Here is a 14,271-nt window from a genome sequence, read left to right as displayed (position 1 = left end):
ACAAACACACACAGCGAGACAGCCAGCGTGGCCGACCCAGGGGAAGCTGCGACTGTGTGATGGAGGAGAGAGGCGTGCAGCGTGAGGCCAAGTTAAATGATCTCAGAGACGCTGGCTCTCCTCAGGAGGCTAAATGGCCATCTGTGATCCTGCACACAGGCTGGCGCCGCTCCCACCTTTAGCTTCTCCCTGCAACCTCTTTTCCATTGGCTTGATTGTTTGGGTTCGTACTTCACCTTTCAGCCGATATTATCTAATTTATAATAACAATGCCAAAACAACGTGACAGTGACTGTGTTTAAATGCACAGTGGTATCCTGGTTTTGGCTTCTACATCTCATCACCGCAGATCATGGAAAACAAGCACGTTTCCTGATCTGCATTGCCAAGTCAGACTGTCCCTTTCAGCAAGTTAATCATCATCACGTCATTTACCATAATGTTTTCTTCTATTACTCTCAGGCTATAACATCTGAAACCTGGATTAAGTGTTCAAATGCCACAGTATCCAGGTCCAGCCAGCACAAACAGGTTTCCCAAAGACAGGATATGGTGTTTACATGTGCAACATTTAATTGGGATTCTCCAAAAACCTGATCATGACCAGGACACTCATGCACATGTAAACGCACTCAATGGTAAAGGGTGTCTCTGGTTGTGATGAACCTACAGGGAATTGTCTCCTGAACCCGCAGCTCCTCTCAGCTGTTTAGCCAGCCATGTTAGCGATTTATAAAGTGATGCTTTGAGCTAAGGTCAGATTGCTAACATACTCACAATGACAGTGCTAACATGCAGGCATCAGGGGTTGGGCAACACTACAAAATTTGGTTTCCAATCCGACACCCAAGTAGGATCAGGATCACTGATAACAATACCGATACCAAGACTTTTTATTGTTAAAAGCAGCTAATGTACTATCACGTAGAGAGAAATATGACATTATCTATGAGGTGAATGCATTATTAATGGGCTTCATCTCAATATATTTTAACTACCACCAAATAATTTGCTGAACATGAGGCTTTTTCTTATTGTTCTCTGTAATTACTTACAGAACCATATGCACAATACAAGACAGTTTTCAATGGCAGATGTCAAATGTTAATTCTTTAGAAGAGATAATATTACCTCTTTGGCACAAATGTATGCTGATACATGAGAGGCACAAACTGGGGCTAGGCATCACTAAAGGTAGGGTTCATCCTTTGCAGATTATGAATGTCTGCACAAAATATGGCAATACATACAATAGCTATTGAAATATTTCTGTCTGGACCAAAGTGGTGAACTAAAACCAATAGCAAGGCTAAAAAGACATATGAAGAGACATTTTAATGATGTGGTGCAAAAAATGTAAGCTTAAATTTGGGTTTATATATTATAAGCTGCCTGGTTGGGAATCATCTTTAATTGGCGCAGATGATGAATGGAAACAATTCTCACCATAATGTGTGATTTGTAATCATGTTAAACACAAACCTGCAAGACCTCCTGTGATTAAACACAACACAGAGAGAGATACTGTAGTTCATGTTCTGACAGAGAGAGGAAAAAGAGAGACAGGGTGGGAGAAAACCGGGGCAACTATAAATAGCACCTCAGTGATGAGGGGAGAGAGAAGAGGCCACAGAGAGACTGAGAGGATGGAGAGAAACTGAGAGGTGAAAAACAGATCCGAAGAATGAGACGCCGCCTTCACCATCATGTCGTTCACAACCCAAAATGATTCTTTATTCATTACTCAAACAACTGAAGTCAGAAACAACCAATGCATGTGCAACACAGCCATGAACATAATTAGAATAATAAACCTCAAGAGAACCACATGTACACAGGTAAGTTTTGGCTCTTTGAACAAGCAACCCGTCGCAATTACTGTACAAGCTCAAAAAACAAAACAACACAAAAAAAAAAAGAAAAAGAAAATGAGGAGCACACCTCCCAGCTGTGTATTAAACAGCTGCAGTTCTGGTTGCTGAGCACAGAGGAGTCCTATCAGAAAGCACACAGGGAGATGCAGCCTAGCGCCAAATAAACTATATATGCTGGGAGTGACTCTATTCAATAGATGTGCACTCACTGCCAGAGCCTTCTGTACACTAATAATACTAAACAGCACTGTGCCTCATTTACTTGTCAAACACTCAAATATCAACAAGTCAATCGTATAAGGACAGGGCCTGTATTTATCAAACTGCTAAATGTGACATTTTTGGGCTTAATGTGCTTTTACTCCTGCTCAAGAAAATAAATAGAAATATGCTAATTTGCTTTCTTGCCCAGAGTTAGATAAACATAGTGATACCACGCTCATGTCTCTACAGTAAATATGAAGCTATTAGCTTCTTAGCTATATTAGCTTAGCCACAAGTGAAACAGCTGCACTGCTTCTGTCCAAAACTGCCTACTAGCATCTCGAAGGCTCACCATTTCATTTATACATATACAGTATATACAGTATCTATATTTCACATCCGCACAAAGACAGATATGTAAACACAACTATTAAGAGGTTCTGATGGGCTAGCCTTTGAGCAGGGCCATGCTAGCTGTTTCCAGTCATTGTGCTAAGATAAACTGACTTGCTGCTAGCTGTAGCTTCATGTTAAACGGTGTCAATCTTCTCATCTAACTCTCTGCAAGAAAGTACATACGTGTATTTCTCAAAATGTCAAACTACTGCTTCAATAATAAAATCTATTTAGCAAACTGAGTTTCACTTCTAAATAGGTGGTTCTTAACTAACGTGTACTTATTCTAAACCTCTACAGATGTTAACACATCCTAGATGTCTGGCAATAGAAAATAATTTGGAATGGGGTGGTCTTAGTCCTTTTGCAGTTGCTTCCTCCTGTCTCCAGTTTATTTCATCACTATTCATTTAGTATAAATATTTAGATTGTCATTACTTCACGTGGTAATTGCTACTGGAGACTTCACTCAAATAAAATGAAATAAAAAGAGAAAAAAGAGTATTTGTACGTATAATTCTTAGAAGTTTGATAAATACAAACCCAGATGTGTTCAACGTACTCAATATTATACATCAATAATTTACGATGTAATAATAATAATACTAGTAGATATTTGTTAAAGAAATAAAGTACGGCATAAACTGTATTTATACTGTCTCTATTTGTGTTCATTGTCAACAAACATAATTTTTAATATATCTATGTAATTCTTTTAAAAATAGCATTATCATAGGGACCAACAGAGGAAAGGGGGGAGAAGAAGAGATATGTTGATAGGTCCAATAACTCTTGTGGACAGGAGAAAGACAGAAAGAGAGAGAGAGGGAACCAGAGGAAAGATTTCATAGAGCAGAAAGTGCTACAATACAATATAGGCATTAGTAGTTTCTCTCTCTCCTAATGGAGACATTCATTTCCTGTAACTCCTGAAAACTCACAAAATGGTTCATACTGCAACATTACAGCCATGTTGGCTCTTACAAACATCTGCACACCTGCTGCTCAGAGCTACGCTACATTATAGAAACTGTACTCATAGCGGGGGTGGGGTGGTGGGACCCAACTCGCTGCAGAACAACAGTGAAACAACGTTACAGGAGCTCACAGCTGCACATCTAGCCTCAATATTTAAGACAAAATGGAAACAAACTGAGAATGACATGCAGGGTTATGTTGCCTCATAAGTCTAATGTTGCACTAAAGTTTCATATACAGTGTCTGAGATTAAATAGCTAAGAGATGCGCAACACAAAATAGGCCAATACACTAAAATACAACCCAAGATTCAAGTACTTATCATCTAAATTGTCTCCTTTTCTTGTTTTGACAGTTCAACATTTTGAAAAATACTGTACCACACACTAATAGAAATTTTAGGAAATACTCCCCCCAACAACTGGGAGACAAGCTTTTTTTTTTTTTTTTGCACTAAAAGCCCATTAGCCTAAATTTATATTAACCATGCACTATAAGAGCTATGAATCTAAGCAGCTGCGTCACCTCATCTGGTTACTACAAAGTGCAATATCATTATCATCATCATGAGATATCAAATTTAAGCCAATTCAAAGTGTCAGATAGCTGCAAATAAACCAGTGATATACTATAAATTAAAGCAGACAAAGTCAATGCATGGGTAGATATTGAATAAATTAATAAATAACAGATTTTAAATAAATTAACAAACATATAATTCATAAGTTATGTATCACATCGTCCAGCTAAAATGTCCATGTAACACGCAAACAACCAGGCTCAAATAAATACTCTGTTTGGTTAGCAAGTCACTTTGTAAGTCCAGTCTCCATTTGGTGTGTTAAATGTGTATTGATCACCCCCTCTAACACTGTGTATCAGCAATAATACTACTCTGTAAATCAACACTGGTTCAACATGGCACTTTTTTTTTTTTTTTTTTTAAGTTTTTAAAGAAGAGAACACATGTATGCTTGTACCTGTAAGACTAAAAATGTGCATTGAACTATCCTAAAGGAAACTCTTTGAATGTGATGTCTTCAACTGCAGGTACTGCGAGGGCTCATTTTGTATGTTGGAGCATTGAAAACGGAAACACACAGTGACCTATCCTCTCATCTAACTACATCAGTGAAGGCCGTATGAATTAATCAGCGTCAAATGAATTGTTAATGCGAGGAGCTTTGTTTCCCTCCTGCAGCTCGTATCTGTGTGTAAATATTAAGCGGTCGCTGTGCTAACAGCAATACTGGGTCTCATTTGACAGCTGCTTGTATTTGGCATTTGAATGTTAGCTGTGATTGGTTGTTTTTGGTCGTCGGTGTGTGTTTGATGGCAGCAGGTTAGGTTGTATGTGTGTGTGTGTGTGTGTGTGTGTGAGTGTGTAGCTGTACACAGAGTGCCAGCAAGCAGTAGCAGTTTGAGTGCACTTTCAGAGCTTCCCTCCAAACAATTATAAGAGTAGTTAGCTAGCTAAAATATGCCATGATTTCCCATCTGCGTGGAGTTACGGCTCCCAGTCGTCGTCGTGGTGCTGCGAGGCGATGATGACCACCACGGTGAGGATGGTGCACAGCACAATGGAGGCGATGCCAACAGCCAGGCTGATGAAGGAGAAGTTGCGCGCCTCGCGGGAGGCTATTTCCGCCGTCACCATGTCCCCTCTGGCTATCGCCGTACGCACCTAAGTGATGCCGGAATCAGGGGGGGGGGGAGGAGAAATTACAATAAGTGTTATGTAACAAGAAGATGCACGAGTGGGAGCAGGAGAGAGTCTAAAAACACCACGGATGGATCGATTTCGCTGCAGCAGAGCCTGAATGTGCAGAACGAGGCCACACCACAAAACATTAACACACCATAACAACATATACAACTCAGACCGGTGGGTCCACGCCCTGTCAGCTCGGCTCAACTCAAAGCCGGCTGAGCAGGCCCAGAGGAAAAAATCCATTCTGTCCCGTTGCACCGACAATGGCGCAGTTATGTAACGTGGTCTGTCGTGTGCATGTTGGTCAGCACAGCCTGTCATTACAGAGGTAAAGAACAGGCACAACATGAAACATGAGAGCCAGCAGACTGAGCCTTTACATTTCTAACATCACGCTCAACTTCACTTGTATGTTTATGTTGTAGGCAATGAACGGCTTGTAAAAGAGCAAACTCTCTCTTTTCATGCAGAGGTCATATAGACGACATAGCTGAGAGTGTGTGTAATGATGGTGCAGCTGTGTATTACACTGAACTACATCGGTTCTTTCTGCATGTGTAATCTAAACCCTGACACTCGCAGCGGCACTTCCCTCCTGCTGTTCCCCGTTTTCCCTGATTCCACATTAATTTAAAAGTATTGAAAATATTGGCTGGTGTCAGTTCAGTCACAGTTCATTCACAGTTCATTCACAGTTTGAAGTTTGATTTGGGGGAGTTTTTTTCTGTCTGTGTTTCAACCCCGCACAAACAAATTAATTCAGTTACTTCACTTATTCTGGAGTCCATGTTGACAGGAAGAAAGAGATGCAAAACAGCCTGTCACATCCTGTTTCCGAACAATCGCATTATTCAAACGCATCCAAAACGTCTGTGGGTTTGTTTACGAGAGCAAACATCTCTGCTGCGTCTCTTAATGGACGTTTTTATTATCAAAATGACAACAATCTCTGTAACGAAGGTTTCACTAATTTACCTGACGTCCATCATTTATTCAGATTTAGTGCATTTCACAAGATTGTCAAGTATTATCATCCATGTGATGAATATATTGAAGGTCTTAGTTAAAAAGATAGTTTGGGTTTTTTGATGTGGAGTTGTGTGAGGTAGTCATATATAGTTGGGGTGTATTACTTGCAGCCTCCCAGTTAGGAATGCCGACCAGGGGCACCGGCAGAAAGGCAGAGCTATGTGTTGCTGTGCACGTGGCCACGAGAAGAGACACTTTTACAAACACCCGCCGAAACAACCTAATATCCGTTGAAATGTACGCCTTATGTAGTATATTTTCAGTGGTTTATCTCCCCATGCAAAAAGCACTTTCATTCGAACAACCGTATTCCTATGAATAACCGCAACTACAGAGAGCACTGTATTAGGCCGCAGCCACAGGTCAGCTGACTGAAAGTGTAAAAAAAAAAACAAAACCGTTTGTGTGGCTGTTTATCTAGTATGTTGTACATTTACATTTGTTTTCGCTTCTGTTTCAGGCGTTTCTGACGCCCAACAGAAGCTGAATCAGTCAATCAATGTACTTCATGTGCAGGTCGGCACAAAACACAGCTAAGATTCATCCTGAGGGGAACATGAATGGCTGCTCCACATTTCGAGGCCCTTAACCCAACAGTTGTTGAGAGATTTCACTCAACAAAGTAACAGAAATGTGAACGGTGAAGCTGAGGGAAAAGTCAGGGGAGAGGCAAAGTCAGTACGAATCATCCTGTGGGGACCATGAATGTCTCTGTACAAAATTTCTTGGCGATCACTCCAATAATTGTTGAGTTATTTCAGTCTGTAAGTGGCGGACCAAACAACAAAGCCATACCTGAGGCCTTTGTGCTTGCGTGGCTGAAGACAAAAAGACTCTAGGTTTAGATTTATAGCTTCTTACTTTTCTGCATTCTTATCATTCTAAAGGGCAAGTGCATTTCCGAAGATAAACTGATGTGTAAAATGACTTCAAGATGCATTTACACCACAAAGTCTGTGGTAAAGGCGACATTATGTTAATAAAACCCAAAGATCAAAAAGATACTGTGAAGCAGCATTAACCTGCACTGCTTTGATGATCGCAATGATGCCTGTCGGCCAGAAGCAGCAGACGGTGGTGAGCACGGCAATGGGCAGGTAGTCGTGTGGTGGCCGACGGTCCATTAGGGTGATGCTGGGTGGCATTTGCATGGGATGAATCTGGCCCGGGGGGATTCCTGGGTGGGCTCCTCCAGCCGGCATGTAGGGCTGACCCTGAACAGAGGGAGAGAGAGAGAGAGAAGAAGAAGAAGAAGAAGAAGAAAGAGAAAGAAGAAAGAAGAAGACAGAGTGAGTACATGTGCTTTTTAAAAAGAGCAGAGCGGCTTACAAAACACGTTGCCCTCAAAAGACACAAGAACAAGGTGACATGAGCAAAGAGGACGGTGGTAAAAGCGAGGCAGAGGGAGGGAAACAGCGCCTGTTAGGATTACTCATATCAGACAGGGAGCAATGGGAAACAAGATTTCATTTGCATTTTTGACAGCCGTCTGTCAAACTCATTTAGATGGTTTTCTTTTTGTTGTTTTTTTTCTTTACAGTAGACGTCAGAGGCAAGTTAATCACAGTGCGGTGCCAATTGAACATTTTTCACCAGCTTCGCTCTCTTACAAACCACCTGCAGAGCTCAGACGTGACTGCGTCTGATGTTGTGCAAGTGTCTCCCGGTGCGCCCGCATCCCCTGGCTGTGTACTGTTGGCTGCGAGGCTAGAGAAGAGAAATCAGAGAGCGCACTGTTGCTTTAGGCTTTTAGTCCGTGAGCAGCGCGTCCGGAAATACGTGAAGCTGTGATTCATTTGTGAAGAGTCTGAAAGACGAAAAACGTGACGCTACAGGGCAGGTTTTTTCTCTTGATGACATTTTACATGCGTTCTTACCCACAATCCTGTGAGAATGTATGTGCATGAACAAAAAATCATGTGAATATTCATTTTATTAAAAGAGACTGATGTTTGGTGGTGGGACCTGTGGCAGCACAAAAGCAGCGACACTTTCAGTTATTTGATGACTCATATTTGTTTTGCGGTTTTTATTTCAGGATATAGTGTGAATGGTTTTATCTATTAATATGTACTAAATGAATGAATAAGTAAAGGCTCCAAATGAGAAACTATTAATGATCTTGTGGATTGGTTCACAACCTGCAAAGCAAAACCTTCTTTCTGCCCGTTTCTAAATTATTGTTCTGGGAATTTTGTGCCTTTGATAGATGGGAAATAGAGGAGAGATGAGAGGAAATGAGAAGAGAGGGAATGACATGAAACATACAGTATGTACTCAGTCGGATGCGTACTGGGAATTGTGTAGTTTGTGGTCGGTGCCTCATTCCCAAAACAACAGTGAAGCCCAAATGGTCTCATTTTAATAGTTTGTGGTCCAGGAGAGGTAAAACTTGACAATAGAAAAGCAAAGATTTGAGAAGAGTAAAAATAAAAAACACTATTTTGTGTAGCAGAGGTGTTTTTTTTTTCTTAATCATCTCACATCCAGCTCAGATTTATCATGTGACCTTTCGGGATGTCCTGTCCTCCAGAAACTACTCGAGGACGATGACTCTACTTATTAAAACTTATAAAAAATGATTGACGCCATTTCATCTGCCAGACGTTAAGTTCCAGCAAGCAAATGTCATTTCTGTCATATTCTGTTTTTTGTCTCTGTCTAATTTAAAGCACTTTGAATTACCCTGCGGACAAAATGTGTTGTACATATAAAGTTTCCTTTACACATTAGTTTCCAACAGCCAGAAAACTACATACACAGCGAAGCAAAGCAGAAAAAAAGCCTGGAGTTCAGACACATGCTGTAATGCAACACACGTGTACTTTTCATAAAAGCTAATCTATGGGCAAGAAATGCAATTTATATATTATTGTATATCATTACATAATATATGGAATTAGTCTATTCTGTGAATATTCTACTTCTACTCTTATTCATCTCTCTGTCCGAACAACAATCACCAAACATGTGAATAAAGCCACATCAACCGAGATGTTCAATGTTTCAAACATTGCTGCAAACTTTTCCTCTGGAAGCTCTAGAAGATAAAAGCGTGACGCTACATGCTAACGTCAACAAATGAATATTTTACAAGACATAAAACAGAGGTTGATATCAAAGAAAGGGAACATTTTAATTTATGGTTTTGTAATTCTTATAATTTTCTAATACTTTCCAAAGTAGTTTCCAGGAAAAAAAACACATAATTTTGTATGAGTTATAGGGAAAATAGAGACATTGTTTCTTTAGTGTCTTTCCAAGACACTTTCTAGTAATAATTATTTTCTAATTATTTAGAAACCTAAGAGGTAAATTAAAATGTTACCCAAATTAATTTTCAGCCATCAAGTCTGTAAATGTGAAAGATGAAAACATAAGAGTGATTATCTGTGATATGAAATGTACAGTGTGCTGAATTTTGAACAGAGACTGGTGTAATCCTGCAGCAGCCTGATGTCACACCTGCGAAATCTTTAAAAAGTGTCGTCTCTGACTCACCGATGCCATGGGGTACACGGGTACGTAAGCCGTGCAAGGCTGCAGCTGAAGCGGGTAGCCCGGGTGGAGGTATCCTACAGGGGGGTGAGGCATGGTGCCTCCGGGACCCTGGGTCTGGACGGTGTATCCCTGCGGGGCCCCAGGAGGTCCCAACGGGCCGCAGTGGAACTGGGTTTCTTGGAGGTAACCCTCTGAGCCCGGTGGAGGAGGCGGGGGAGGGTAGCTGGGCTGGGTGCCCGGCGCAGGAGCCATGTTGGGGTGTTGGGGTATGTTGGGGTCTTGCGGGCCAGCGAGGTACGGGGGAGGCTGCATGGTCTGACGGCCAGAGTCATCGAGACCTGAGAGAAGAAGAAGAAGAAGAAAAAGAGGAAGACGAAAGCAGGTAGGAGAGGAATCAGAAATAGAAAGAGTAGAGGAAGAAGAGTTGAGGACAGAGATGTACGAGTGGGGGCATGTTATCTAACTCAAACACGGCTATGTTGAATGTAATATGTCTTATCTCAGTGTTGAGGAGGGGATTACACAATTACACAGACAACAGCTCCTCAGTAAGACTTCAGAGAGCATCCACGCAAAAAAAAGAAAAAAAGAAAACGCCTGATAGTTTCCAACCTGTGCAGGTTGTGTGCTAATGATGACAGTGATTGACATTTTCACCCCAGAAGAAGAAAAAGGCCTTTTTTTCTGTCTCTCTTCAAAACAATGTTTATCATCAGTTAGAAATGTGACATTTCTGAGATGGAGAGCTTCATCTGATGGTCTGAACTGAAGCAGCCGTCGGATTTTGGGGCGTCTGAACATTTTCCACTCACACTCGTGCTCCCTTTGTGTTTGTTCAACATTGAAAATGACTGATAGGGTGTCGTGTTTTCACGGCAGGGACGTGGCTGAGGGTGCGGTAATCCATTCTGACAGGGACATGAGGAGGGAGGGAGGACGGGGACAGAGAGAGAGAGAGAGAGAGAGAGAGAGATGGAGATAGATGGAGGTGAGGATGAAACAAGAGAGGAAGAAGGAGAGCAGGAGGCAGTCAGAGAGCAGAGCGGCTGAATGATGAGGGTTGACGACTTGTGCTCGGGGACCGGCTTTACGTAACAGTCCCCAACTCTGTCACAAGCAGGAACTGGACCAGAAACAGACAGAGGGTAAAGGAAGCGAGCATGAGGGAGGGGACACCTTTAAAAGGTCATAATAAGACGTGACGAGTAGCTCAGCAAACATGACACAAAATATACATGCGAGTGAGCTGGTGGCATACTTTACATTTACGGGTTTTTCATTCAAAGTCGGATGAAAATTATGAAAATGGTCAAATATGGGGTGAAACAGAAGAAAGAAAATGTAGTTTGGAGGATTTTCAGTTGAGTCCCGATGAAAAAATCAGGAACATGAGATATTCAGAAGTCCAAAACGTTGGCATTAAACAGCAACTGGTAATACAGGAGTTATTTCCAGCAAAAAAAAACTGCATGAAAATTCACAAAACCGTGAGCTGAGTGAAGTGGCATCTATAAACAAAAGGTTGTGACCTTTTGTTTATAGATGCTTAAGATTTAGCATTGAAACCACTTCACTGAGCTCTGTTTTGTGAGTTTTCTTGCTTTTTTTCTGCAGCTGATTCACAAATCGTTGCTGAAACGACACTGAACTGAAAATCTATCCATCCATCCCTCTCGTTTTCTTTCCTCTGTTTCACCCGTAGCTTTGCTCTTTCTCAGTTCCACCGTCAAGTGTGAACAAGAATGAATCTCAAATCTAGAGGTGGTGCCGAGATGACTGAGGAGAGAGGAAAGAAAAACGTCTTCCCTCCTCTCACGTTTATTTTTATTCTTGTGAATTATTGAATAATTTTTCATCTCATCAGGCCTCTGAAAAAGATTCAAATCAAACAGGGATGTGTTCTGCTGATGAAGGGTCACGAATAGATGTGTCTTTGTTTAAACTGGTTTACAAGCCTGAATCTGGATGAGCACAGGCAAATAGATGATTTAATCACTAGTCATTATTTTGGAACTCCCTTCATAAGAAAGTAGATGTCAGGTCTCATTAATTAGTGTTATAATTGACAAATGTATATTGTAGTAGCAATGTAATATGTTACAGCTCCTTTTCTATCATATTAGTTTCTTTTGCTTGTTGTATTTATGTTTTTTAAGTTCAAAACCAGCTCATTTTAAATTAAATTATACTGAGCTGAACATTTAATAACAATTTTGGACTAATACTCACAACTAATCCAGTTCTAGACATAATGTTTATTGCTAATTACAAATTATTGATCAGTAGTTTAAAATCTATCATTTAGTTGTCACTATTCCACTGCTGATGGTTTCTAACAGCAACACCTTCACAGTTTGATTTCAAATCAAGATATCATCATTCATACAATAATTTTAAAACGGTTCATTTAAAAATAACGCCACCGTTAACAAATAAAAACTAATGTGTGTGTCTGTGCTAAATGGGAAGCGTGATGTCACTGTTCTCGTGAATGGAATAAGATTAATGATTGCTCCAGTGATGCAGCTTCCTCAACACTATAGCAACTACATGTAATATTAACGTAATTAGTTATTAGATGTGTTTAACAAGTCAAGTCAATTTTATTCATACATTTTTTTTTTTATCCTCACAGGTCCATTGTGTCAGCAGTGAAGAACAGAATAGATCAACTTCATTGATTACATAATAAAGGCAGACGATGAATAATGCGTTTGTATAAATAATATTTCAGATATCAGCAGCTGGCAGATCAGTTACAGTGACAAAATGATACTGGAGCCTCTTTTAGTAGATATAAGTTGTTGTTTTTTTTAAAAAGGGGATAGTAAAAACAAATACAGCTTCCTTTTTTTCTCACCACCTGCTTTCAGGTGGGTCTGCAGGTGTAAATGAATCTCTCATCTTAGATCAATTCACAACTCTGAGCTTCACATGTGCCAGATCATGTGATGTGTACAGTAGCACAGTAGCATCCAGGCTCTGCTTCAACTGAAGGGAAACAACACAAAGACATCACAGGAGTAGCTGCAGCTGTTTTTACAGTTAGCTTTCAGTGTCATTATCAGCTTTGTTATTGCTTTATTCTGCTGTTTGTTCTACTCTCGCTGTTTGAGCTCCATCAGAAGCAGTTGGTGCTTCAACGTCATGAAATAAGACAAAAAAAGAAAGAAAGACAGAAAGGAAACTGGGAAGACGAGACAAAAAAAAATGGCTGTAATATGCACCAGACGTTGAGGATTATTGTTAAAGGCTGTTAAACACGCGCGAGGGATGGCGTGCACGCGCAAAGGACACCCACACTAATGTCCGTAGTCAGGAGAGATGTACGTGGGCCTGTGCGTAATGATGATTATTGTGAGACACATGGAGAAAAAAAAAAAAAACTATAATAAATTGTGAAATTGCCTGTTTATATAACTATCAGTGGAAGTCTTTCGCGTTTTATGTAGAAAATATATTAAATACAAACAAAATACTCAACTTGAGATAAAAATGTAATCACGTCAAGTCTGATAAGGCGACTTTAAACTCTCTATTGGGCGCCATGGACATACTATGAGGCCCTATGGTTATTTTCTTTTTCTCCCCCCCAGGCTGCGCCCACACAGCGGTGCATCATCCTATAGACACAGCGCTGTGCAGACAAACGGCGGATTGGAAACAAGAGAGGGGGAGCTGGGAAAAAAAAAATGTATATGACACACAAAAAGATCTGACATGTATCGAGCAGGCGACACAAAGACAGAAATAACATATGTCCTCACCTCGGAAGTGGCTCAATCAAGCTGCTAATTAGGCTTCAAAATACGCCACAGTGTAAGACAATTCAAACACTCACCGTGTTTTTCCGACGACATCCCTTCTTCCGATCTTCTGTCCTCCTCCTCGGATCGGATGTTTTTTTTGTTTTTTTGTTTTTTGTGTTTTTACTCCAGCTGCAGGTGAACAATCCCTCCTTTCGTGCGCGGTGATGCAGACTTTTATTCCAAACGTGTATGTGTGCAGCCCATCCTCAAGATGCCTTCATCTTTAAAAGAAAAAAAAAAAAAGAAAAAAAAAATGGAACCCACGGTTTAATCATAAAAAAAAAAAGACTTCAGGTGTTTTAAAGTAAAATCCAGCTCTTCTCCAGCGCACTGGTCTGCTCAGTATCTCTCCTCTCTCTCACTCGACTGTGTATGTGTATGTGTGTGTGTGTGTGTGTGTGTGTGTGTGTGTGTGCGTGTGTGGCTGGTTGTCTAATAAGGTTTCTCCACTAACGCGTCGCCGTACATTGAATTAATCAGACACAAAGCCATCGTTGTCTTAAAGCGACAGCCCGGACTGGGGGGGGGGAACCCGCACAGGCACTGAGCCGGAACGTCCCATTACTGAACCAACAGAGAGCCTGCCTCTGAATTAGATGGATTTCTTTCCTTGCGTGACATGTCACCACCTCAGTTTTTCCTCTCACGCATGTTGTCCTCGAATGATGCTTCTAGCAGAATTTTTTTTCTTTCTTTCTTGCAAAAGCAAAGCCAGGAGAACAGAGCAGTGATGATGAAGCATGCAACCAAACGTTTTCCTTTATGTCTT

The 14,271-nt window shown here is 40.8% G+C and overlaps 1 protein-coding gene across 1 annotated transcript; it reads right to left on the bottom strand.

The window, feature by feature from the left end:
- Positions 1 to 1,707: 1,707 nt before the first annotated feature.
- prrt1 (proline-rich transmembrane protein 1) lies at positions 1,708 to 14,082 on the bottom strand. Its single transcript, XM_056399160.1, has 4 exons — positions 13,535 to 14,082; positions 9,694 to 10,031; positions 7,215 to 7,406; positions 1,708 to 5,136 (listed from the first exon to the last, which is right to left on the bottom strand). Exons 1-4 carry the CDS (start codon positions 13,551 to 13,553, stop codon positions 4,960 to 4,962), a joined length of 726 nt encoding a protein of 241 aa, XP_056255135.1. The 5' UTR covers positions 13,554 to 14,082; the 3' UTR covers positions 1,708 to 4,959.
- Between the last annotated feature and the right edge of the window lie 189 nt (positions 14,083 to 14,271).

Source organism: Seriola aureovittata, chromosome 16, assembly GCF_021018895.1.
Source record: "Seriola aureovittata isolate HTS-2021-v1 ecotype China chromosome 16, ASM2101889v1, whole genome shotgun sequence".
In the NCBI taxonomy this organism is placed as follows: domain Eukaryota; kingdom Metazoa; phylum Chordata; class Actinopteri; order Carangiformes; family Carangidae; genus Seriola; species Seriola aureovittata.
Note: the sequence above shows the minus strand (reverse complement) of the source record. Positions and strands in the feature narration are given on the sequence as shown.